At 40.0% G+C, this 27,272-nt stretch overlaps 2 protein-coding genes across 2 annotated transcripts in view; one reads left to right on the top strand and one right to left on the bottom strand.

Annotated features, from left to right (window-relative positions):
- The window catches only part of rnf13 (ring finger protein 13), a 57,845-nt gene extending 40,415 nt beyond the window's left edge, over positions 1 to 17,430 (bottom strand). Inside the window, exons 1-3 of the mRNA XM_034147216.1 lie at positions 17,216 to 17,430; positions 13,368 to 13,618; positions 13,060 to 13,140 (exon numbers count right to left, since the gene is read on the bottom strand). Of these exons, the coding sequence (XP_034003107.1) occupies positions 13,060 to 13,140; positions 13,368 to 13,481 (195 nt within the window). The 5' untranslated portion in view covers positions 13,482 to 13,618; positions 17,216 to 17,430. The remainder of the gene's footprint in view (positions 1 to 13,059; positions 13,141 to 13,367; positions 13,619 to 17,215) is intronic.
- A 1,684-nt stretch (positions 17,431 to 19,114) lies between these two features.
- LOC117495733 (protein ANKUB1-like) lies at positions 19,115 to 26,951 on the top strand. The gene is made up of 6 exons (XM_034147215.1): positions 19,115 to 19,264; positions 19,746 to 19,886; positions 22,283 to 22,499; positions 22,866 to 22,980; positions 23,105 to 23,941; positions 26,489 to 26,951. Exons 1-6 carry the CDS (start codon positions 19,175 to 19,177, stop codon positions 26,568 to 26,570), a joined length of 1,482 nt encoding a protein of 493 aa, XP_034003106.1. The 5' UTR covers positions 19,115 to 19,174; the 3' UTR covers positions 26,571 to 26,951.
- The last annotated feature ends 321 nt before the right edge of the window (positions 26,952 to 27,272 follow it).

Here is a 27,272-nt window from a genome sequence, read left to right as displayed (position 1 = left end):
TAGCTAAGGATACACTGACTAATCTCATTCCTCTTCAGATACCAGAAATCATACACAACCAAAATATTTACTTTAAATCAGTGCTCCTATTTTCCTAAATACAAAATCTGTACCACATGTGTGTGGAATCATTTTACAATGTGTAAGGACACTTGAAGCCATGAATTGCTCTGACACTAAGTCAGATTCTCCCTATACCAATACACATAATAATGACAATAAGAAATAAACTATGATCAAGAGTCAAGCAGCATACATCCTTTAATTTCTTCCTGTTCCACAATGCAGTGAGTAAGTGCCACAAACTCAGAGGGATTTCTGTTGTTGCAGAATTAAATCTGAGGGGGATTTCTCTGGTGGACTATTCCAAAATAATGCACAGTGATCACACTTAATCCAACCACTAGCCATTATCCCACTGTAGGGCTTGTTTGCATATTTGCTCGGAGTAATTCATAACTGGCTCTTGCCTGACTGGGGCTTCCTGGGAGATTAAAGCTGGTTTGAGTCCACACACAAACACACAGAATCATCAATGTTCAGATTCCAGACTTTAACCTTCCTGAACCACTTCAAATCCCCCTAAATTATGAATGAGCGAAACAGGAAGCAGGTGAAGCTGCAGATTTTCACTGCGTTCTATTACATGTGCTATCATACCTTTATTAAGTATTTCCCAAAACATAGTATTCAAATTGCTTTAAAAACAAAAAACTGCAGATTTGTTTTTATTCTGACCCACAGTGTTTTTAGCGCAGCAGATATACGATCAAAAGCGTCAAAGTTCAAGGCGACATTTTAGGACAAAGTAGTACACCCAAATAATGCAACAGTACACAATTTGAGAGTGCAGCTGCAGTATGAACTAAAAGTAAAAACAAAGTGATTTGGAAGACAGCCTGTTTAGATTTCAGACCATACTTTGGTAGCCAGCATTATTCAACATGACATTACTAGTCTACATCATTTACGATTACCAGCATCTTGTGGCCTTGACCTTTGACCACCTTAAAGATGTGAAGTTTTATCTGGGTAACATTCTAGACTGGCTAAGAAAATGTAGTGGAAGGTGAAAAATAAATGCCTGAAACTTCTTCAACAGAACAAGAGAACGACGGAGTGAAGCAGCTGTTCAGACACAATGAAAGTATATGGCTGGTTACGTACATTGAGTAATCTGGACACTGACAGGGTTTATCTGAATAAAACATCTATGACTAGCTCATTGACATACATTTACCGGAGTCAAGCACAAAAAAAAAGCACTCATGCAGGTGCAGTAAGAAACCACAATAGTGCTTCATCTCCATGACAAACCACTGGAGAGACAGCGGAAAAGCCAACTTCCTCTTAGAGTGAACATTTCCCTTCTAACATGTTGACACAGCAGATGTGAGCATGTTTATTCAGACAACGGGCTATACTGGTTTATTATATAAACACAAGGGATGAGCAGGGATTGTCATTACACCTTAAGCCACCCAGTAGTGGATTTTAATTTGGATTCATTCAGGGAATACTTTGTTATTCAAAGCTTATATTCTCACACTTGGGTCAGGGGAGGCCACTGAAGCTAGGTAAATGTGTGACCCATTACTGCAGTTAAAAGATAAGAAAAGATAGTCAGTCGATTTGATTACACTTGGAAATAATGGGTGTAATGGGTAGACAGCAAATAACTCAAAATCACACTTTCAGAAATGTACAGTCCTCAGTTCACCTAACCTGCATGTCTTTGAATTCTGGATGAACTAAAGCAGCCAGAGGAAACACACAAAAAGACAAGCAAAAACATCCTCCCTAATGTACAACGTTTCTATATTTGCTCGACCTGCAATACTCAGGGAAAGATATGACTCCTTGCGGACCACCCGCTCCAGCAACTCCTACCTGCTCAAACCCCCCAGGACTAAACTCCGTACCATGGGAGACCGGGCCTTCTGCTCGGCTGCCCCCAGTCTGTGGAACGCTCTCCCCGACCACATGAGAGCACCACAGAGCGTGGAGGCTTTTAAAAAAGGCCTCAAAACCCATCTTTTCAAAAGAGCCTTTGCCTAGACCCTTTTACCATCCTTTTATCTTTATTTTTATTTATTTATTTTTTATTGCTTTTTATTAATTCTACCGTGTTGTGTCATGTCTATTTATACTGTTCCTGCTCACTGCCTGTAGCACTTCGGGATTTGAATTCGAATATGAAGTGCTTTATAAATGGAACCCATTATTATTATTATTATTATTACATAGGTTGAGAGTTTCCCGCCCCCCTATTGGACGCCCACAGCTTCAATCAAATGTATCTAGATTTTAACTTGAGGAAATGACTGAGGTTGGAGTAAATGTTGGCTTTTCCTAACTGTCAGGAGGAAGTTGATTTTGCTGCCTCTAAAGTAACAAAATAAGTCAGCCGCCCAGAAATATGTTGAGGCAGTTTTAAGTGGTTGTAGTGTTAAAGAGTCGAAGCACATTTAAGACTTTATTGGGACAAGAATAGAAATTCTCCTACTTCCAATATATTGTTTAATACATTTTAAAGGGTGAGTGTGTTTTCAGTTACTTAACCAGTGTTGCTGCCGCATCCTCAAAACCACTAGGACTTTCCAAAGGAAATTTAAGCATTTTATTCAGACTTCAATCAGTCTGTAATTGTGGAAGTGAAATTGGGCACATGGAAAATAAAGCTTAGCGGTGTGCCGCAAATTTTCTGCAAAAAGGGAACACGGCTATTTCTATACAGGGATAGATCTTTCGGAGAGGGTCATACTTAAATAGAAATGTAGGCTGCTAAACCCAAGTTTTTCCTCTGCCATTACTCACAATTTAAAGCTGATTTGATTCAAATCCTCCATTTTCCGTCGCATTAACCCTTTGTCAAAAGTCAAAGTCAACTTTATTGTCAATCTTCTGTGTGTGAGCTACAGACAAATCATAGGTGTAAATGTAGGTATACAGAAATACCTACATAATCAAACGTAGAAACACAGAATGGCTACAAATAAACATGGGGCTATTACAACGACCTGCATTGACCACATCTATACTAACAGGCCAGAGCACTGCACTAAAGTGTTGTCACTCACAGTTGGCTTTAGTGATCATAACCAGGGGTGCACACAACTTTCTCAGATGAGTACCTGGAGTCAATGTTTGGTACTCCAACTTCTGGCGATTGTCAACGGGGGGGGGGGGGGGTGGTAGTGGAGTACAGCGCATCGCGATTGTCAACGGGGGGGGGGGGTGGGGGGGTGGTAGTGGAGTACAGAGCTTCATGTCCAACGTTGTGATCAGCTGTTTTAGTGCAGGGCTGCTGTACAGACCGACGTTAACAGCAGCCCTGTCTGTGCACACGGAGACCGACTCTGTCGTCCGGTGATCTAACCGCCTTCTGGAAAAGCTTCACAAGTACGTCGGTACGCAAATGCGCTTTGTGACACAAGTGACGGTACGCATTTCAGATTGTTGCCGCGCATGCGTACCTGCGTACCAGTTATGTGCACCCCTGATCATAACCTAGTTGCTATAGTACGCAAGACCAAAATACCTAAGGCTGGCTCCAAGATAAATGATAGAAGGTCTTATAAGGGGTTTAATCAGGAACAATTTGTAGAGGAGGTAAAGAATGTGCAATGGTTTGATGTTTGCCATGAGGAAAACCCAGAAAAAGCACTGGGAATATTTATGAAGTCTTTCATGGGGATTGCCGATCAGCATGTTCCAATGAGAAAATTGTCTGCCCGGTCAAAGTGTGCACCCCGGTTGAATGACGAGATGAGAAGTTTAATGGTCCAACGAGAAAAAACTGCAGACAGAACAGGTTCTCTGTGACAAACAACATTACTGTAAACTAAGAAATGGGGTAACCAAATTGAATAAATGTAGAACGAGGGAATACTACATGCAGAAAATCAGTGATTCTAAGAATGATGGAAAATATTGAATTACATAATGGGGAGGAACTCAAACATGCATCCTTCCTTTATAGAAACCGAGGGTAAATTCATTACCAAGCCAGCAGATATTGCAAATCATTTTAATGATTATTTTACAAATAAAGTAGACAAGCTGAGGAATGCCATGGGTGCAGTTGAGGACACAGTGTCACATCACATCATTAAAGATCATATCATGAGGGAAAAGTAGTGCATGTTTGAATTCCACAATGTTACAGAAGAATATGTTGAAAATATGCTTTTACATCTGTCCGATGATAAATCTCCTGGGATTGACAACTTGGATGGTAAACTGCTCAAAATGACGGCCAAATACATATCCAAGCCATTGAGTCACATTTTTAATGAAAGTTTAGAGCAAGGTGTGTGCCCCGAGATCTGGAAGGAAGCCAAGGTTATCCCATTACCGAAGGATAAAAGAAAAACCTTTGCTGGTTCCAAATTCCAAATTTTACACCCAAATTCAATACTACTTTTCAAGTAACAATCTGACAACGAACTACCAACATGCCTATAGAGATGGTCACTCTACAAGTACAGCACTTAAAGAGCATGGATGATAGGAGGCTTGTAGGAGCTGTGATGTTAGACTTTAGCTCAGCTTCCGATGTAATCGATCCCAGTCTGCTGCTGAACAAACTCAAATGCTATGGCTTTGGTTCTGTTGCTATGTGTTGGATGGAGAGCTACCTGACTAGGAGAAGGCAGCAAGTCTTTTTCAATGGGACCTTTTCTGAAAGTAAGGTGTTGCAGTGTGGGGTCCCACAGGGAAGTTCGCTTGGGCATTTGTTATATTCAATATTCACAAATGGCCTTCCTTACGTATTAAATAAGTCCAGTGTAATAATGTATGCTGATGATTCTACAATGTACAGTACAGCATCAACATGCGGTGAGTTAAACAATCTACTTAACATAGAGATTAAAGCCATAGCAGACTGGGTCAACAATAACAAACTGGTACTCAACATTGCAAAAACAAAAGCAATGGTGTTCGGATCCAGACATATGTTAAGCAGCAATCCTCAATTAAGCCTGACACTGGCTGGTCAGCCAGTGGAACAGGTAAACGAGACTAAGTTGCTTGGCATTGTTCTTGATTCTGGTTTAAAGTGGACAAAGTAAATTGACAGTATCGTAACTAAAATGGGAAGGAGCATAGCTGTGAAGAGAAAATGTACAAAGTATGTAACACCAACCACTTTGAAACAAGTCATCCAGTCTCTGGTTTTGTCACATCTTGAGTACTGTCCGGTTATATGGTCATCAGCAGCAAAAACACATATACAGAAATGACAAATAGCTAAAAACAAGGCTGCCAGACTAGCTCTCCACTGTTTGAAGCGCACTCATATTGAAGTTATGCATGGCTTTTCTAAAAAATGTCCAATTTAGAAAAAAAACACTGTATTTTTATGATCAAATAGTTTACACAAGAGACGAGCATGACCATAAGACTAGACAAGCTACATCAGGCCATCTACTGGCACCTAAACCCAGGACAAATCTTCTGTGACTTATAGAGCTATAAAGGAATGGAACTCATTGCCAAACTACCTTGCTGAAATAGAGTCCAGAGCCTCTTTCAAGAAGAGATTGAAGGGCCATCTATTAATGACCATCTACCCTTGTGAACTGTGAACCCTAATTAGGGTCTGAGACCTAGGTCGGCGAAGACCCTATTGAAATCGGTCGCACAGCGACCGATAAACCTTTGACCCCCGCAACACATGTGAAAACTCACCAAATGTTGCACGCGCGTCAGAAGTGGTGCATATATGATATGTACCAATATGTAATTGGTTCCGGAACTTTGCGTAAAAAATTGCGTAGGCCACGCCCACTTCCGTTTTTAACGTAAACTCCCCCCACTTTAACTTTCACGTAAACGAACGAAACTCGCTACGCATATCTAGGGTGCGGTGACGAACAAAAAAGCCTCTTGGAGGGGTAAAAAATAACGTAACACCTCAATATGACAAAAGTGAGTTTTCCTCAAAAGCTGTTGCCATGGCAACGTATCCCTCGCCATTAAAACACAATGTTGTCTTAAGTCAATGGAAAATAATCCAAACTGTACCAGACTTCAGATGATGGCTAATGGTCTGGCCCTCAACAGCTCTACGCCAATTATGGGATGTCATCATATGCCGTATCCATGGCAACGCATCCCTCGCCAAAAAACACAATGTTGTCTTAAGTCAATGGAAAAGGTTCCAAACTGCACCAGACTTCAGATGACAGTTAATGGTCCGGCCCTCAACAACTCTACGCCAATTCTGGGATGTCATCATATGCCGTTTCCATGGCAACGCATCCTTCGCCATAAAACACAATGTTGTCTTAAATCAATGGAAAAGGTGCCAAACTGCACCAGACTTCAGATGACAGTTAATGGTCCGGCCCTCAACAACTCTACGCCAATTCTGGGATGTCATCATATGCCGTTTCCATGGCAACGCATCCCTCGCCATTAAACATGGTGTCGCTGTAAATCCAATGGGCACAGTCCCATCGTCCCCCAATCTTCACTTTTATATCACCGGTCCATGCCTCAACAGCTCTGCGTGAAATCTGAGATCTCACCATATGCCGTTTCCATGGCAACGCATCCCTCGCCAAAAAAACCGATGTTTCCGTTACTCCTATGAAAATCATCCAAATGGCACCAGACTTCAGATGATGGCTGATGGTCCGGCCCTCAACAGCTCTATGCCAATTATGGGATGTCATCATATGCCGTTTCCATGGCAACGCATCCCTCGCCAAAAAACACAATGTTGTCTTAAGTCAATGGATGATGATCCAAACTGCACCAGACTACAGATAATGGCTAATGGTCCGGCCCTCAACAGCTCTACGCCAATTATGGGATGTCACCATATGCCGTTGCCATGGCAACGCATCCCTCGCCAAAAAACACAATGTTGTCTTAACTCAATGGAAAAGGTTCCAAACTGCACCAGACTTCAGATGATGGCTAATGGTCTGGCCCTCAACAGCTCTACAAGAAATCTGAGATCTCACCGTATGCCGTTTCCATGGCAACGCATCCCTCGCCATGAAACACAGTGTTATCTTAAGTCAATGGAAAATGATCCAAACTGCACCAGACTTCATATGATGGCTAATGGTCCGGCCCTCAACAGCTCTACGCCAATTATGGGATGTCATCATATGCCGTAGCCATGGCGACAGATCCCTCGCCATGAAACACTGTGTTGTCCTAACTCACTGGAAAAACGTCCAAACGGCACCAGACATCAGATGATGGCTAATGGTCCGGCCCTCAACAGCTCTACGCCAATTATGGGATGTCATCATATGCCGTTTCCATGGCAACGCATCCCTCGCCAAAAAACACAATGTTGTCTTAAGCAGGGGCGTCGCCTGGACCTGAAAACATTCGGGGCTTAGCCCACAGTGGCGGCGGCACTACAGTGGAATATTCTACTGCAACACTCCCCACACGCACACACACAGTACACCCGCGACTGTTACAATGAAGGCTCGATAATCAGCTCACGGCATATAGGCAGGGGTAAAGTGGTATTTTTTATGAGTGGGGGGCTCACCTCCTCTAGGAGGGTCCGGGGGGATGCTCCCCCGGGAAGATTTTTTTTTAAATATTGAAGTTAAATGCATCAATCTGGTGCACTTTGAGAGCAAAATGAAGAGATCTATGGATACCTCTCTCAACACCCATATGAAGCAGAACTGTAAACAGATTTCCTTTTCCTTTATGGATATTTTACTAATCACTCCCCTTTTAAACTCTATTCTTGTTTTACTGCCATATAGTATTTATAACTATAATGATCATATGAAGGTGTGCCACGGAAATAATCTTTTGAATAATTTGTGACCAAACCGTTTGAGACCCACTGAGATAACTTAGACTAAAGTTATGTATCTAAACACTCAGAGAGTCCTTTAGCTCATCTGAGTCTCTCAGTCTGAGAGGAGAGGACTCTCCTCCAGCTTCTTGTGGAAACAGCTCCTTATGTCCATTAGACATAAACTATTTATTGGAAGCTGTGGGGAATTAAAGCAGAAGACATGAGCGGAGAAGTATTTTGCGTTGGCTCTTTCCTGAACTTCAGTTTTTGGTGCTCCCATATCAACTGCTGAACTGGATGGTTAACTTTCTGCTGAGAAACATTTGACCTTTGTTATAACAAAATAAACAATCCATGAAATCACACGGCTAAAAATCGATAGTTCTCTTGCAGCTGCTGTGTTGCAATAATCAGATACACTTACACAAGATACAGAATTGTTGGGACACTAACACCCATACCATACATGTCAATCTGAATTAAAAGCTTGAAATAACACAAGATAAAGATTACACAAGATGATAAGTGAAAAACAAGTTAAGGTTTAGCAGCCGAAAGAAGTGAAACTTACTTACAGAACTTTGTGTTCCAAACCAGAAGTCATCATGCCAATGGCAATGATCTTGTTTTTGACTGATTCAACATGATGTTTTGTGTCAGAGAACAACAAACATGACATGGTTCTGTTACACGTTGGTAGCTTAAATACAAATACAAAATATTTGAGATTATGCAAGGGAAGGCCATGTGGCAAGACCAACCTGGTCTCACCAGAATGCGTGACTCCACCACGACTCCTTAACACCGCAGTGCGTGGTGGAGTCACGAACTTTGCTACATTTACGTGTCTGCACCACGCAAACAACCCCAATGTAAAGTGAATGAGGCTCCTTTGTCCTTAACCCTAGCCCTGAACAGCTCTACGCCAATTATGGGATGTCATCATATGCCGTTGCCATGGTGACAGATCCCTCGCCATGAAACACAGTGTTGTCATAACTCGATGGAAAATGGTCCAAACTGCACCAGACTTCAGATGACAGTTAATGGTCCGGCCCTCAACACATCAATATGACAATAGTGAGTTTTCCTCAAAAGCTGTTGCCATGGCAACGCATCCCTCGCCGTTAAGCACGATATTGCTATAACTCCTGTGTAAATGGTAAAAACTGTTCAAATTTCCCATGTGTGCTAACCGTCAAGCCCTCGACACACATATATGTGTCAGTTTTGAGATTTCGTCAAATGTCGTTGCTATGGTAACAACATGGTCGCCGTGAAACACGGTTTTCTCATAACCCCAGTTAACATGCTCCAAACGGCCCAAAACGTCACAGGTTTGATAACGATGCAGCCCTCAACACATCTAGGCGTATTATGGGGTGTCATCAAATTCCGTTGCCATGGCGACTGATCACTTTCCATCAAACACAATGTTTATGATACTGCTGTAACTCCTAAATACATTGTCCGATCGGCCTAAAACTTCCCACGTTTGCCAACAGCCTGCGGAGCGTCGAAGACCCGCTCAACGCTGCTTGCAGCTTTAATTGAATTTTATCTCATGCTTTGCACTGGTGGGTGTCTTGTGCACTCATCCTTGGCTGAGATTGATATTGAAAGTGGATGAGATTGTTGATGATGTTGGTGATGTTGTTAATGATGTCAGGACTTATGTATTGAATGTTGTTGTATTGTTGTATTATTGTTGTATTGTTTTAAGTGTCGGACCCCAGGAAGAGTAGCTTTTGTCAAGAGCAAAAGCTAATGGGGATCCTAAATAAACATAAACACATAGACACATACTGTATATATAAATTACCACATTAAGAGGAATACAAAATAAAAATAAAAGGTACAACAGTCAATATATAAAAAAATAACAGTCACTTATAAACGGATGAAGATGAATATATGTGTACACTAGTGAAAATGATTGTCCAAAGCAGCGTAGTTAAAGTGTCTGGTGCTGTCTGTCTCTGTGTTTGTAGAATCATGAACTGTTTCTACTGGAATGAAGGCAAAACATGGCCTTATGTCACAGTCAAAATGTGTTGCTGTCCATCATGCGTCAGGGTTTGCCAAATAGTATTGTGTTCTGTAAGATGTATCTCTGCAAAATGTCTTTTTACCAAAAGAAAAAGTAAATAGTTATTCTACGTCACTTCATTTCAGATGGAAATACTGCATGTTATGGCAGAAGCAGAACATTGTGAACTTTCATGCTTAAAAAATACTTCCTTTTTTCATAAGTTTCAATTCCCGTATACAGATTACAAGTGTGTTGTATCAGAATTTTGGAAGGGAGCAACAACTTTGTGAACAAACACAAGGACTGATTCATGAAAAAAAACACTTTTTAGGATTAAAGTCTCGATTTTTAATCAGTGATTTAAGTCCACTGTTTGACGTTACCTTATTCATCAAAAAATAATATTAGTCAGCAGTATTCATTTAGATATTGACAGGGGCGTACCGTGTCAAAACTAAAAGAGTGTAGAGTTTCAACGTTTTTCATGCTACATTTAATGCCAAATTGATCAGTAAAATTAAACTGCTACTACTACTATTCACTTCAGATATTCAAGCAATGCTGATCTGTTTCACACTGAGACTGTACACAGGCTGGTAGGGGCATTGCTCTAAGACCCCGAGGCGACTGTAAACAGCCACTGTTTTCTAAATGGAAACAGGGAGGGCTCTGTTTGAAGCCACGCTCCCTGTGGGAAATCCTTCAAGGGTAAACAGGCTTGTGCTGCCTTGTGATGCCAGAGGTTTCTCCGGGCATTATACTGCTGCAATACTGCAAGGATAGTGCCTCTGAAGGGAGTTTAACCCATTATAATAAAAGAGAATGCCAAATGTGTTCAATGTACAGTGTGAGTAAACAGCATACATACATTAAGTATTGACAAATTACTTAGTTGGAAAAATTGCCAGATGTACTTACGTCCTGTAGTCTGCATGCTATGTAAATATCATTTTAAAAGGTTGTTCCTCTTTCCTTGTTGCATATGTATTTAGGAGCTTATTGTACAAATGGTAGGTAGAGAAAAAACAAGTTAAATATGTGTTCCCGTCATTTAATACACACAGCAGCTGGTGCAAATAGTGCCAGTAAATTAAAAAGGAGGCTGTGGCTGGGAGAAGAGAGAGATCTAAATGGCATAAGACAAAGAGTAAGTGCACAGCAAACTATCTAGACATATCTGCAGGGTATGCATTATGAGAAGGTGGAGTTTTTTTATGAATCTGTTGAAACAGTGCCCAGAAAGTATCAATACTGTTTGACAAACACAGCAAGTCTTCAGCTAGTCCAGAAGAAGATGGAGAATTATTCTCTACTCCTTCTTTACCTGAGATAATGTGTGTTCTCACGTTACAGTTTTGCTGAGTGCAGCTGTAAATAACATCTGAAAACAACTCACTGCCCTGAGAGACACAGACATGGGCAGGGCAGAGGAAGGGAACTTTAAAATGGAAGGATTGAGTTTAGCCTCTGGGGAATAGGGCACCATGTCTGCATGACACACAGCCTCTCTGCCCCGGCTAGACAGCAGAGGTGAAAAATAAGCTGCAGTGATCAGATTAGGATTCAGGACATGGAGCGGATGACCTAGAGACCAAGTGGTTTCTCAGATTTTATAACACAAAATATTACATAATATGCTCAAACACACACAGAGAGCAATATGACTGTATGCCATAATCCCTGCTGTTTGCCTGGTGACACGACACTAAAACTAGGGTGTGGTGTCAACACCCTACAGTAGGGATGTGACACAATTTATATTTCTGGTTTGTCTAGCTTTAATGATGCTAAGTTAATAAATGTGTTTGTTCATTCTTCAAACCTCAACTAACTGTTGACGTGTAAACTAGCCTTGATCCCTTAGTAAATATTGGTTATATCAAACTATAATACATTATACTGTCAGACTATTTTTCTAAATAGAAAATAAGAACACTCCAAGGGTGTGTTCACCTGTAGCATCTTCCAACTCTTTATTGTCAGACTGAAGTCACCAATGATTTCAACCAGAGCCTTGATTCCTAAAATATACCATGGGATCACAACTCGTGTCACGATGCCAAAGTTATGCTGTGGGAAAGCTATAATGGATTAATAACGCTAAACATAGCATCCTTAAGTTCAGATAAGGGGCAGTAAATGAATAAGAGTGTGCAGACATACGCTACGTACCTTGAACGTATACACAAACACAAAACAAGGCGTTCAGTGTTTTGCCATCAGTTTGCTTCTGTGCCCTAACAAGCGTTTGAACAACAACCACTGGGCTCTTGACAGTGGGAAACTTCACAATGACCGGCTTAGATGGCAGACATGAATCATCGCTAGTGTTTGTGAGCTTTGTGGATCCAGCAATGTACAACGGGTTGCTGGGTGGGGGGGTTCGCAAACAGAAAACTCACAACAACACACATGTATTACAATGCTCAACACGAGAAGTCATGTTTGGGAGCAGTTTCATATAACATTATTAAACCTAGAGCTTAATTTAGGCCCTTACACCAGTCATTTGAATATTTCTTGCAGTAGTCCTACGGTGTGTGATCTTCAATTTTGAAGTGATGCTGGAGGCAGCAATACATATTGTAAATTGAAGATAAACATTAAAGGTGGGGTAGGTAATTTTGGAGAAATCATCTCGAGTGCGCTAGAATTTGAAAATACACAGCCGGAAAAAATCTGCCACTTCCTTACAGAGCCCCTCCTCCAACACACACGAACGTGCACATGACCAATGAGGGCACGAGAAAAGTTTGTGCATAGATGGAAGGCTGACAGGCAGGTAGGCCATCCAGTTATTTTAGCCGGGCCGGCTAAAATTATTGGTCGTGCTTTTTACAGTATTACGGCTTCCACAGATTTGATTTTTTGTCAAAGCACTGCTTTGCTATCAGGATGTTAAGAGCATTCCATGGAATATAACAAAAAGTGTATGTCGAGCCGGTTTCTCAAACTTACATACCCCACCTTTAATTAAAAAAATCTTTGTTTGTTTTAATCATAATAAAAGTTAGGCTTTTTTTGTTCACTTCCTGGTACATGTATAATCTTTTCAAGAAAGATAGAAAGTCCGGACCATCTTTCTGTTTAATATTATCGTGCTTTAGTTGTAATTCAGTGGGAAAATAACTGAAAAAATTCAATCAGTGATTATATAAACCTTGGACTTGCCGTTAAGCCTTAAAGCAAACTATCGTACTATTTGATCAGACAAACATCTCCAGCCTTCTGCACTCACCTTCAGTCCATCGCTGGGTAGCCGATAACCAAACCGTGCAGGCAGGTCATCAAAGTTATCAGTCTTGTTGTCAAATGAGTACTGAAAGATGAAAAGATGAGGTTTGATTACTATGATTCAAGGTATTTCATGGAAGTTGCATTGTCAACTTCACTAAGTGACTTAAAGACACAAAACCTAGACGTGAAATACCTACAGCACCATGTTAATGCTGATCCGGATAGGCGGTGTTTTCCTAATGCATACCATTGTTATATTATTGTTGCATGTTTCTTTAGATTATCCTACATGTACTAAGAATCACTCACAGCAGCGATGTCGGCCCCCACGGGCAGCAGGTTGAGGAAGGCGAAGAGCTGAACGGTGAAGATGGTGTAAATCTGCGTGGCCGACAGCATCAGCATTCCCAGAGACAGCAGCATCTTGGCATCACGTTACAACCCCCAGCTGCTGTGCCACTCACTCATAAACATACACAACCATAAACACACACACACACAAATGACCACACACACCGGCTTGCAGTGGAAGCGCTTTCCGCCGTCTGTTGTCCTTACACCTGGAAAAGACACCAAGGTTAAGCCTTAACTTGCATACACTGATGAAGTAGTATTGATTAATTCAAATTAGGGCTGCACGATATTGGAAAAAACTGACATTGTGATTTTTTCCCCCTGCGATATATATTGCGATATGAAAACATACAGGAATTGAAGAAAAGACCGTTTTTTTTCCCGCAAACCATCCTTTCTTGAACTTTAATGCTATACAATTGTTTGTTTTTTTAACTATATTTAACCGTATGAAGGATGTCTGGATCTTAAGCTATCAGAGCAACACATGAAACTACTTTATTCAGTGTTTTTACCTTTAATCACCGGGTCCGTTTGCTTTGGATATTTGATTGTGATTGGTGGTTTGCTGTGCATGCAGAGCCTGCATGTCACTCACTCAAGTACCCCTGACATGAGAGCCGCGCAAGTTTTCCTTTTGTAGCAAGCAGCAAAATAATTGTAACATGACGTGTTTGAGTTAATTTGCCTACTTAATAGTCCTACAAAAGTCCTACAAAAAAAGTCCTGCGATGTGAATTTCGCGCATGCGCATATCGCAATTATCGTCACGACACGATATATCTTGCAGCCCTAATTCAAATACAGACATTTAAATGTAATTCTGGAGTGCTGTTTTTTAGTTGTCCTAACGCCAAAAGTGGTGTTTAATGCTATGTTCAAATGTTGAATGGTGCCAGTGGTTGAAGCAGTGCACTGTCCAAGCCTCAGTCTATTCTAATCCTGCATCTGGTTTTTCGATTATCCCACTCCACATGTGTCTGTCTCTCGAGGTTGCTGCATTGTTGAATTTATTGGAATTTCAGCTTTCTGAGCACATGGATCATCTATATTTCAATACTGAATTAAATCTTCTGCAACATTGACAAAGCAGAGCTGATATTCTTGACAGCTGGAAATCATTTTGTGTCAATGATGCCCCTTTCCACTCTTTCTTTTCACAGTTCATATATGATAAATTATACAGACAACCTGAGAAGTGCTGTTAGTCTGGCTGTGTGGATATACACTAGGTATTCATTTTAAGATGTAAAAGCAGGAAGAAGCAAGTGGAGAGTAGAGGCTAGGGCTGCATGATACTGGAAGAAACGGACATTGTGGTTTGATAATACAGGAATTTTCACCAGAAGAAGTTAGTTGGAATCCTACTTCCACACAACTGAAGTTAAGTTTCTCTTTGCAACCAAGTATATTAATACGTTAATGTACAGAAGTTAGCTTCAGGCCTGACATCCCAGCATAAGGGGTATGAGTTCACACAGCGGAGGGCATCATGTGACTGGGTCAGGAGAAACCAACCACCAGACTTTAAACCACTAAGCTGTGTGGTCAAGCTGCAAAATGAAGTAAGGTTTGAGGATTACCTGTTTTGTTGTGTACAATTTGAGGAAAACATGGCAGTTTTTCTAATTATTGCATCATGTGTTTGTGTGCAATGCCACCATTTGTCAAGGTTATATAAAGTGGCCTCTCACAACTGTACTGTAGCAGTAGTGCTTTCAATAGATAGGATAGAGCTTTAGTAGCACCTTTATAGCACCAGCTGGCCCTAGGCTCTGGAACAGTCTGCCCCTCCATGTGAGGTCGGCCCAGACCCTAGGGGTTTTTAAATCCTCACTGAAGACTCACTTCTTCTCTCTGGCCTTCTAGTCAGAGCTGAGTACGACTCCTGACATTTCCCTGTGTTTTGTTTTTATATTTGCTGTTGTAAATGATTGTCTTTTGTTGTTATTGTAGTAAAGTGTTTTTATTACATGTACAGCACTTTGGCTCGACCAAAAATCGTTTTTAAATGTGCTCTATAAATAAAACCTGATTTGATTTGATTTGATTTATAGACAACATTTTACACTGTGTTTCAGCATCACTAAATAGCTGCAAATCAAATGTGGAAACATGTTAATACTCATTTTGTCATAACATGTTCATACACATTTCAAAGGTTACCGCAGAGATCCTGATTTGCATGTTGTTGCCTCTAACTAAACCAGTGTTTGCATGTATTCTAGGAATAAGCAGGCGGAAATTAACAATACCCATTGCAAAACTATTAATTATATTAAAAGGAAAGTCACATTTTATGGTCAAAATGTAAGTACTAACAATTGGGCCTAAAACCAATAAGCCAACTGATATATTTTTCAACCAAAAATCTGCTAAAACAATAATTTCCAGATCAATAATGCCACCTGCTTTATCTGTCCAATCTTCATAATTCACTTTTCAAAAGTTCAATTTGAAGTCTTAATCACATCAGAGTAAAAAGGGAGTGAGACTTCAAAATGTCACATTCCTCTCCTCCCATCTTACTAATGCTGCTGCTGTCCTTTCTGATGGAAAAAGGTCTCCATACTCTATACTTAGCACGGCAAAGCCTGATATGTTCAATAGGATTAATAAAATAGTAAGACATAACCAGCCTTCATGGTCAACTTTTATTTATATTGTATAATTGTTTATTTTCTACTCTTTTTTATTTCTAAATCATGGGCAATAATTTGTTTTACATGCTGCTGCAACAAAACAATTTTGCCAATTTGGGATTAATAAAGTATATCTTATCTTATTCTTGTTAACACCGCTCCAATCGAAGGTGCCCAAAACAAAATGCAAAATGATAACATCAAAATTCACAATATCCAAAATGTAACTCCTGATCTTGATCATTAAGAGAAAAACTATTGAGGAACTGTTTGAACATGTAAGAAAATAGAATCATTTTTGACAGAATAAAACTACAAACAACTCAAGGTACTTATTATTTTGATGCAAAACAAATGGGAATTAAATATAACCATAAAACATTCCTGCTAACTGAAATGAAATATAACAAGGAGAGCTGAAACTGAAATGTCACTTTTCTTCTTTTTCTAACAGTATACCATACCCCCAAACCCTTATGTTTAACTGCACTATGTATTCCTGTCATAATGTACAACATGTCACACACATGTTTGCGAAAGGCAGATGTTGATTTCTTAGATGACCCGTTTGGTGTCACTAAAATGTATTGTAAATTTAAACAGTAGCTTACATATGTGACTAAATTCCAATGAAACACATTATTATGACATGGGATGCACAAACTCTGACAAAAGACAAAAGAGGGTCCTCTTAACACAACACCCAAGGGGAAGTGAAAGCAACATGTCAGGTGTGCACAGAGGACTAAACATCAAGTGACAGTAGTCCCATTTTATTGAGAAAAACACTATAAAAAGGTAAAAGTGCGACAGCTGCATTTACAAACCAGACTGATTAAAGAATACAAACGTTAATGACGATCATACAGTTGACAACAATCACCAGACTTCAGAAAATTGTGTTAAACTTTCAAACCCTAAATCTCCCGTGACTGATGTTTGGTAACGGTGTCCACTCCAAACTGCTTTTATAAATATCATTTGTAGCGTTAGTGTCAGTCATTTTCAGATAGCAACAGTTGTTTATAGTATTGTTATACACCTTAATAAAGATGTGGACAGCCTTAAAGACGTGCATCTAGCTATAAAAACAGAGCGTCCTGTACCCATGTTAGCATAGCGCTAACACAGGAAGCTAGCTGGTTTGTCGTGGGTGTTTACCTTTATTTCTGCCTGGAGGTTTATCTTGTCCAGGAATTTAGCTGCTGGTGGGGACATCGCTCTCCTTTACTGTAAGTCGTGTCAAGGCATATGTACAACAGCGAAGATTTTGGATGGACTTCATCCCGGTTGGACGGCGTGTCAACAAATATGAACATAAGCGTTACAGTTTAATCTCCTCCGCTAGCTTCACATCCACCGCTTCATAATCAGGTTCTGATTGGACGAACCATCTGTCAATCATTCAATTCCGGAAGTGACTCCAGACGTAAACATATCCACGTGACAGCACCATGGGACCATGGGACAGCACCATAGAGACAGCACACAACCATTTACTGCCTTTTACAGTGAACTGCCTGAACCAGCAGCCGCCAGCTTGTATTTACAGCTTTATTAAAGCTACATCATTACATTAGGAGATTACCTGGCAACCGAATGGAACATTTGAAGACATATTTATTTCAAATAGAGAAAGGTATTCCTTTTCTTAGCACATATGTTGGCATTTGGCACCCTCCCTCCTCAAAATAAATCGTCAGTGTCAGTTTTTAATCTCTAGCACCCTCTTTAGTTAATGATATGCACCTTCTCTTTAGTGGATCATTTTGTATTGGATAAAAATAAGACTGAGATGATATAGATTGAGAGACTTGTATGTCTTCCTTCAATTAACAGTACACTACATAGAAATAAATACCAACATGAAACAAAATGTATTTTCAGCATATAACAGTATTTAAAAAAGGTTTGGAGAACTATTAAAAAAATAGCCTTAAATACATCCTAAAAAATTGAAAAACATTTATCTAAGTTTTATTTGTATCCTGATTGACTTCAAAACATCAAAACATCAAAAGTTACAGATTTTGAACATTGAGAAACCTTGAGAAACCTTGAGAAACACCGACAACATCGTCACTGTTTGCTCCAAGCCCGGATTAAACACAAAAAGGATGTGCACAGTTTCAGATTTTAAAAGGTCAAATGCAAATTAGCAGTCCCCTGTAAAACTATAAAAGAACATTTCAAGTTACTGTAACGACCCTCCGATCCAGTGTGAAAACAGTGGTGTAAAAGGGAGAGTGCAGGGCTGACGTCAGACCGCTGGGTTTGAACTTTTTTCCAACTGTGTTGACACATTAAACCATTTTCATTTGTTCATATTGTAAATTGCGTTAGAATTGAAAATTGTAATTCAGTACATAACTTATTATTCAGAATCATAATCTTGTTTATTATAGGTTTTCACCAACAGTACAATTTGCTTTGGTGTCTTGGTGCATTTATGGTTTATTCCACAAATCAAGAAAATTACTACAACAATGTAAATATGCTCTAATATGTTACATACTTTATGTGAGTCCGTCAGATATGCTGATGTACAACATTTCCTGTCTGGCTGTGTAATGTCTACTTTAAGAAAGTAAGTCCATACCTGCATCTGAACTTTGTGACTTTGAGTCTAGGCATTTGTTATGAGGTATAATTGCTGTTGTATAAACAGCCTGTTCTATAAACAGCAGCAGGTCATGTGAGCAGATGACATGAGACTACATTAAACTTCAGTTGTGTGACTCAATAGTATGCAACACAGTATGAGATGTAAAGTATCTCTTCTTCAAGTACTCAATATACATTAAAGGCCTGTATAATTTTGAATGTTTGTTCTTTTCCTGTCATTATAAAGTCATTTAAGACTTTTGACAAAGACCTAGCTCAAAGATTTCAAATTCCATACAATGGCATTTACACAACTATTTAATGATTTATATGTCAAAGCATTGTCTTGTGTTCACTTGTTAGGTCCTAATCTTCACAGTAGCTACCCCCAAACCCACCTAACTCCTAACCCCCTCCCTACAGTGACTTTGGCTCTCACAAACTCACCGCACACACTCCTCGGGCCAGCCAGACTCCACAGAGGAGCCAAGCGGACGGAGGACGGATGTCCTGACCATGAGGGTCCTCATCTGCTTTGGGTCCTCTTGTGAGCCTTTTGACATCCCTCCCAATCAGACTGTGGGGGCCATAAAGCAGATGATCAAGGTAATAAAAAGCTCTAAACAGTGGTGGCCCACATCACTGGTGTTCATTTCTTGACATGCTTTGTCTGTATTTTGAATTTTATGACGATTTGGACATATTGCTGGAAGGAAAAGTGACCATTTGATGTATTTATCAAATTTTTGTCTTTTTATTTTGTGCAATAGACAAATGGCGAGACTGCTAATAGTTATATTTATTAAAGTTATAATATGCATATATGTCTAGAAAAAAATTGTTATTAAAAGATAATGTTTAAAAAATATTCCATGGGTTAAATAGTAAAAACATTTAGAAATGTGGTTGAATGAATACATGTATAAGGGGCCGCAACTGATAACTTATTATGTAAATACTTGCAATAAGGTTTTAAAAAAGACAAACCAAAAAGCTAATTCAGTCATAGACGCTGAGCATTGTCTATCAAGAATGTTTTCATGTCTCTATCCGGCTCCATACATTTCCACTGTGTCCCTTTCTGTAGGATAACTTTCTGGTACAACTCTCAGATGACAAGCAGCACCAGTACCTGGAGCTGAGCTACGGCGGTGCCGCACTGCGGGAGAACTGGACTCTGTGCGACGTGGGCATCACAAGGGGCAGTGCCATCCGATGCCTGATAAAGGTATTCAAATATGAAAAGGGTTTAGAAATGTGAAACTATTTTGTAATTTACAGTAAATACAATCAGCTTGCAATGATTCACAGAGAGAATGCTTGAGTCCATATTTTTTTCAGGCCTATACTATTATTTTTTAGAGACAACCCCCTAGGAAAAATACTTACTTTTATCAATTTATGGAGAGATAGAAAGTTACTTATACGCTTTTTACTCTTGGAGCTGGAGTCTATTTATTGTATTGCTCAACAACACTTCAGTGGAGTTTATGCTTGATGACACCGGAGCTTTATGTTTCCTCATTCACACTGTCACGGAAATCCACCTTGAAAACACATTTTCTTCACATTTGCACTTAAAATTAGTATTGTAGGAGCCATATGTTAAAATGTATAATTTGATATATAATGTGTGTATATATATTTTTAATTTAACCAGATAAAAAGCATTGAGATAAAATCTCATTTACAATGCTGACCTGGCCAAGAAGGCAGCAACGTTACACATAACACATAAGACAAACATGTAAAATACAGAGAACACAACTAAGAAAACAAAAGACGAAAAAGCAGTCACTACATTGTGCACATTTAGGACAGTAAGAAAGGTGCACTACTTATTACTGCAAGAGCAGCTGGTGGTAAGGACCTCAGACAACTTCAATTTAAAAGAGGCTATTGGGACAAGTGCCATCAGTTTGAGGCTTGATTGAAGGTCATTCCAAGACCAAGGACCATAATAAAAAAAGACTCCTTTTTCCAGCCTCAGTCCGCACAGCAGGTACCTGGAACCGTATCCAGGCACTGGTTCTGAGGTTGTAAGAGTTACAAACTGGAACAAATCTGGCACATATATACAGTGGAAGCTTACCTAAAATAGCTTTATACATTAATAAAAACCAATGCTGCATCCTACGCATACTAAGTGAGGACCATCCAGTTAGGCTGTACAGTTTGCAATGATGAGTCCTATAGGGTGCATTTGATATGTATCGCAGTGCAGCATGGTAGAGTGGGTCAAGTTTGGCCAAAACAGTGGGACAGGCAAATCTATAGATTGTATCACCGTAGCTGGGACAGGAATAAGCCAGAGACCAACCTTTTACGGGAAGAAGTTGAAAAACAACATTTAAATCTGTAAAGGAAGCCAAGAGTGAATTTCAATTTCTTTGTTAGAACAATGTGATGTTTAAAGTTTCGATTTCTGTCCAACCAAAAGCCCAGATATTTGTATGTATCAACAAACTCAACAGAGACACCATCAAGGGTGTCAATGGAGAGGCAAGAGGACGCTGACTTGGGAGCAAAAAGCATTGCTTTGGTTTTCTTACTGTTCAATAGCAGTTTCGAATCAAGAAGCGCATGCTGCAGCGTGATACAATCAGATTTAAAATTGGAAACGGCCATATCCAAAGAAGGAGCACATGAGTATACAATAGTGTCATCAGCATACATATGATAGGTAGAAAATTGCATCCGATTACAAATATTGTTTATATGTAATACATATATATATCTATATATATATATGTATATGTATTTGAACATTGTAATTATTTGTTATTAGTATTATTATATCATTTATTTAAACCAGCCGTAACTGCATACATATTCATTCATTGGGATTTTTTCTCATCAAAGATATCCTTGGATTGTTTGTCACATTGGTGTTATGATATAGTAGAAGATGTTCGAGCAGCTGCTGAGCAATGAGTTTATTGCTGTCTGAGATCTTTAGTTTGTCCCTTTTAGTTGTTTTTTTATTTCTGGGAAACATTCCAGACTTGTCACCAGGCAACCTTTTGTAAAAGCTGACAGTGGTAAGCGTGGGTGTGTGTGTCCCTTTGTCATCATTTTACATCCTCTCGTAAAATAGTTGCCTTCTACTAACCTTACCTTAGGTCCCTTTCACTCTGGAAACTTGTATATATCTTGGATTGTGTATCTTTGTTATGACATCTACAGTTTTTATTTCAAAAATAAATGTTTTCCCTCCCGGTCCTCAAGATTTCACCTACAGTATACTATTCAGTATAAATCTTTTGCTTAAAGGATGGTAAATCATGTACACAGCTTTTGCAAATAAAAATATACATACAAGCTTGCCAGGCTCTGGTTTTCCCTCAGCAAAGATATCCAAAGACATATCTGCATATAGTATTTTTCTTAAAATATGATGCAACTTTGGTGATTGAACATAATTTCAACCACAGAGGCGCAGCAAACTCCTTGTTGTTTATTGGCCACCTGCACTGGCAATATTTTAGATTGAGCCAGAGTCCAGATACAAATAATAAATTCACTTAATTCGGCTTTTTGGGGATAAACAACAGGGTTTCATCGACTAAAGTCTTGGTATTCTTTTTACTTATTAACTGCATGGCCATTATACTTTTCTTTCAGAGTGAACGAAGGCCTGTGATGCGTGTGTTCAATGCTGTGACAGGAAAAACTCTACCAATCATGGGAAGTGAGGCACTTCTGCATATGTCCGTCGCTAGATTGAAATCTGTGGTGTCCATGCAAAGCGGCCTCCCTGTCTGCACTTTCAGACTGAGCACACCTGAGGGCGTGCAGCTCTACGACTGCAACCAACTGCAAGACTACGCCATTGTAGTGGGTACGGCCTGCTCTCTGTTTATGCAGTTGATGTGTGTTAGTGTACAGTGAGTGCTACGTAGCTCCTTATTTTTGTAAATGTCAAAGCTAATAACACTTTGATTGATTCAGTGAAAGTTTAGATATCATGTTTTGTCTTGGCTTCTAAATGACTTTACTTTAAATTGTGAAATGTAGGCTACTAAGCCTCCAATAGGTATTGAATGTTAGCTGGTAGGAACTTCATAATAGAGAAATGGAACAGAGCATTTCTTTCTTAGAAATAATTGTTTTCTATAATGAAGTTAATATTATAGTATAATAATTTAATGATTCAGATCTATTTTTAAATCCTAACCGTTATTACTATTTTATTTTTCAAACAAAGGCACTACTTTCCGTTTGGATACCTGGGATGGGTGGGTGGAGTTCCTCCTGAGTTGCCTCCTTGGCCACAGATTGACAGTCCAGATCCACCTATCAGAGAAGAAGCCTGTAATGAGGTCAGAAACTCCATTCATAACCATTCAAATACAAGTGCAACAGAACTGTTGTCTTTCACTTTATCCATAAAGTCAGAGTGCAATTTTACACTTAAAGTGAATAATTTCTGACCTGCTTCTCCAGGTTTCAGCTGCAGGTGGCACTGTACATCGCTGCCTCTTCTGGTCACCTGGATCTGGCAGGCTGGCTGCTGGAGAGAGGGATGCATGCTGACAAACCAGTCGGGGTCCATCCGTACCGCCAGTGGTGCCAGCAAACCGCCCATAGAGACACCGGAAAGTGTCCAATCCACATAGCTGCAGAGCGCAACCACCTCCTCATCCTCAAACTCTTCATCACCAAGAACCTTTTGAGCTTGGCTTGTAGGGACCCTGGAGGTCGGGATCCTTTGAAAGTTGCTATTCAGCATGGTAGCAGGGATTGTGTGCAATACTTAGCAAACAAGCTGTGCTCAGTAGTGTCCCTGTCAAACATGTCCCTGCCCATGCATATCTACCTCCAGATAAAACGCTGGGTGAGTTTGGGGCAGAAAGGGGCAGCCTCCAATCAATGCCAGTACAGTGCTGCTTTGAAAGCCAGGGTGGGGGATAAGTTGCTGGTGGATGGTTTCAACCAGCCATATATGTCTTCCAAATCCAGGAAAACTGTAACAATACCACGCAGAGGAATCAAGGCCAAAGCTTTGCAACCCTTGCCTCCCATCAGCAACTTACTTCTCCCCAGTCTAGGTGACTTTAAAGAGATGCAAACAAATCAGAAACAAGATGTGAAAAGTAAGAAAGCTTGCCTATTGGGTGGAATCTGCCAGGATGACAGCAGCTTATTGAGAAGGAAATGTATACTGCCACCCATTTCCAGAGACAGAGTTCCCAGGCCAACATCTCCCCATATTCTGACTGCATCTCTGAAGTCCAGCACAACACCAAGAGAAAATGCCACATACTACTTGACCGTAGCCAGGTCTGTATACTTTTTTTCGATACACTTTTAGCAGGTTATAACATGGTTTTTATTATGCAATAAAAACAGATTTGTCACATAAATGCAGTTTTTTTTTAGGTTCACAGCAAGGGGTCAGGTAAGCAAAATCTGTTTTTCTTACAGTCAATTTGTTTAAACCACACATATTTTAGTGGGAATGCTGACACAGCATTCCAACTATCTGTTAAGGCCGCTACACACCCACCTGAGACCAAAGAACGCGTACCGAAGGCGTCCCGACTTTTACGTCAGCTACGTCGCCTACGCCGCCTGCCTACGCCGCCTGCCTACGCCGCCTGCCTCTGACGGCATCTGACTCCCAAAATCGGGTTAGTGTGTAGCCAGCTTTATGCTACGCACGGAATTCTTTATTATTCCGCCGGGTTATTTTGCGCCACTTCTCCTCCCGCATTGAACATCGCAGAAACTCCGTTCGAACATCAAAACGTTCAGCTCGGTCGGGAATCGATGGCTATTACTTTTATCATTCATAACTTTCATAATTCCAGAGATACATCCCATAATTCATCACATTTTTAACATGGAAGTCAATGGAGACATCTTCAGACTTCAACAATCTTCATGCAACTTCAACTGCTAACTGCTCCTTCTTCAACTGCTAAATGCTCCTTCATACTTTCACTCAGAAACCTCATTCCAACTTTAAAATGTTACACATCTTTCTGACATTATTCGTGTAACACAACTTTTAAATCCGATTCTTACTTTTAGAGATATTAAACATTGTTCAGACCTTGGTAAAGAGGCCTTCTTCAGATTTTAGAGTGCGTGATGTCACAGAGGACAGATTTAATTTTGCCTTCATATTTTCTTTTAAACCTGCCATAATTCCCAAACCCTACATTCCTGAGACATAATTTTTCATGACAAACGTAGGAAAACATCTCGTAGCTTGAAAGATAAAAAAAGATTAAGCAAAAATAATTAAACAAAATGCCTCTTGAAGGCATGAAGTGACAAAAACTTTCAACATGTCTCCATTAAACTCCATTAGGCGCGTTCACACCAAGTACTTTGCCGTATTGCTCGGATGCAGGTGAGGGCACCTTTTACGATAATGTCCAGTAATTCCACGGAAGAACAGAGAAAAGTGGGAGGATAATCCGCTGGAGTTGTTTCTCTAATGTTTAGGAACTCTTCCCTAGTGAAAGAGTTCGGTGTACAGTATGTAAACACTGAATTAACGCACAAAACAAGACAAAACAGAGCGCACCATAACATCGAAGCAGCCGTCCGCGGCGCCATCTTAGCAGTACGTATAAGTATAAACACCTGTGTCATATAAACACCTGTGTCATGGAAAAATGTCATAACTCCAACTGACATGCTCAGAGCAGCAGACTTCAGATAATGGTTAATGGTCCTGCCCTCAACAGCTCTACGTCAATTATGGGGTGTCATCATATGCCGTTGGAAACGCATCCCTCGCCATAAAACACGATGTCGCTGTAACTCCAATGGACACGGTCCGATCGTCCCCCAAACTTCGCTTGTATATCACCGGTCCATGCCTCAACAGCTTTACGCCAAATCTGAGATCTCACCATAGGCTGTTGCCATGGAAACGCATCCCTCGCCATAAAACACGATGTCGCTGTAGCTCCAATGGACACGGTCCGGTCGTCCCACAATCTTCACCTGTATATCACCTCTCCATGCCTCAACAGCTCTACGTCAAATCTGACATCTCACCATATGCCGTTTCCATGGATCCCTCGCCATAAAACACGATGTTGTCGTAACGCCTATGAACATTTTCAAAAAGTGCTCAAACTTCACATGTGTGATAACCGTCCAGCCGTGAAGACATCTACGGGACAGTTTTGAGACTTCTTCAAATGCCGTTCACAATGCTCGCCATGTAACACGGTTTTCTCATAACTTCAGTGAAAATGCTCCTAATGGCCCAAAACTTCACAGGTTTGGTAACGATGCAGCCATCAACGCATCTAAGCGTATTATGGGATGTCATCAAATGCCGTTGGCATGGCAACAGATCATTCACCATCAAGTTAGTTCAAAAGTTTGCAGTTCAAATATTCTGCTGCTTTTCCAAGCCTTTTTACTTATTTTCTTCTCTCATCACACATTCAAGCCCCCAGTGTTCATGTATCATTTCAATCTAAATTCTTCACTTTCTTCTTATACATTACATTTCAGCATAGCAATTCAGCGTCAGCTTTTCAGCATAAAGCATTCCCACTAGCAATTTCTTCAGGAATTGCATTCTCTAGTTTCTGTCTGTAATTCTGTCAGTTTCTAGTTACTGATGGGCTTATAAAATATTCTGAAAAAAATTAAGTTAAAGGCGTTACATATATTTTCATTTTTTAAAACGTTTTTGTAGTTTCTATAATAAGAAATTAAATATAGGCTATCAACTGCCTCATTTTTTGGTTATTTCCCTACACTAACAATTCATCATGATTGATACTGACTTATATATGTTAAACAAATACATGACAGCCCTACTTTATTGAGTTAATGCATGTTTCTCTTATGCAGTAACTTTACAGAAAAGCCTTGGTTGAAGCAGCTGAGCATTGCCCGGACCCTGATCAGGAAGCGTGTCCATACCATGGCCTGATCCAGATGTGTTCATCATCAAACAAACTGCTGGTGGATCTCCCATCAGCTGCTTCAATAACTGTGGACAACGAAGAATCCTTCAGAGTGACAACTGAGGAGTGTATCTCAGGCTTAGCGTGTTGTTGAAATTAAACTTGTCTGTCTTTATGTACGTATAGCCAAGTATCTTCCTTCTATTGCTTTTTACACAAAAAGAGATTGATAGACGTACGTATATGTACAGATTTAAAAACTCGTTTTAATTACTGGAAGTGAATGATTAATTAATGCAATTTTGTGTTTAATAAAATCTAAAGGAGAGGGCCTTGCTGATGACTTGCCTTTGGTTGAAATTGAAATTTAGTAACAAAGCCCACTGCAGCCCTCTCTATGTGTGTAGTTGAACATCAATAAACAATTTTCTGATTAAAATTTAAGAAGAACTGGTTTATGAGTTGTTTTAAGCATTTGCGAAACTGGAGGCAGTAATAGTCAGTGAACTTTGGTTCCCATTGTTTTTCTCTCTTAAACCAGCAAACAGAAAAGGGACTGCTTTTTTCATGCAGGTGCTCAACACCCAGGGGAGGGATATATTTTGTATTCTGCTATGCTATGCTGATGTTAAATCTGGAGAAATTGTCCCCACCACTTTTTCTACCAAAAGGACGCCCATGATTGTAACTGTATCAAAAATAAGCAAAATAGGATTGAGAATTGGTCT

This window comes from Trematomus bernacchii, unplaced genomic scaffold (genome assembly GCF_902827165.1).
Source record: "Trematomus bernacchii unplaced genomic scaffold, fTreBer1.1, whole genome shotgun sequence".
Classification (NCBI taxonomy): domain Eukaryota; kingdom Metazoa; phylum Chordata; class Actinopteri; order Perciformes; family Nototheniidae; genus Trematomus; species Trematomus bernacchii.
The sequence above is the reverse complement of the archived record's forward strand: the minus strand, read 5'-3'. Positions and strand labels throughout refer to the sequence as shown.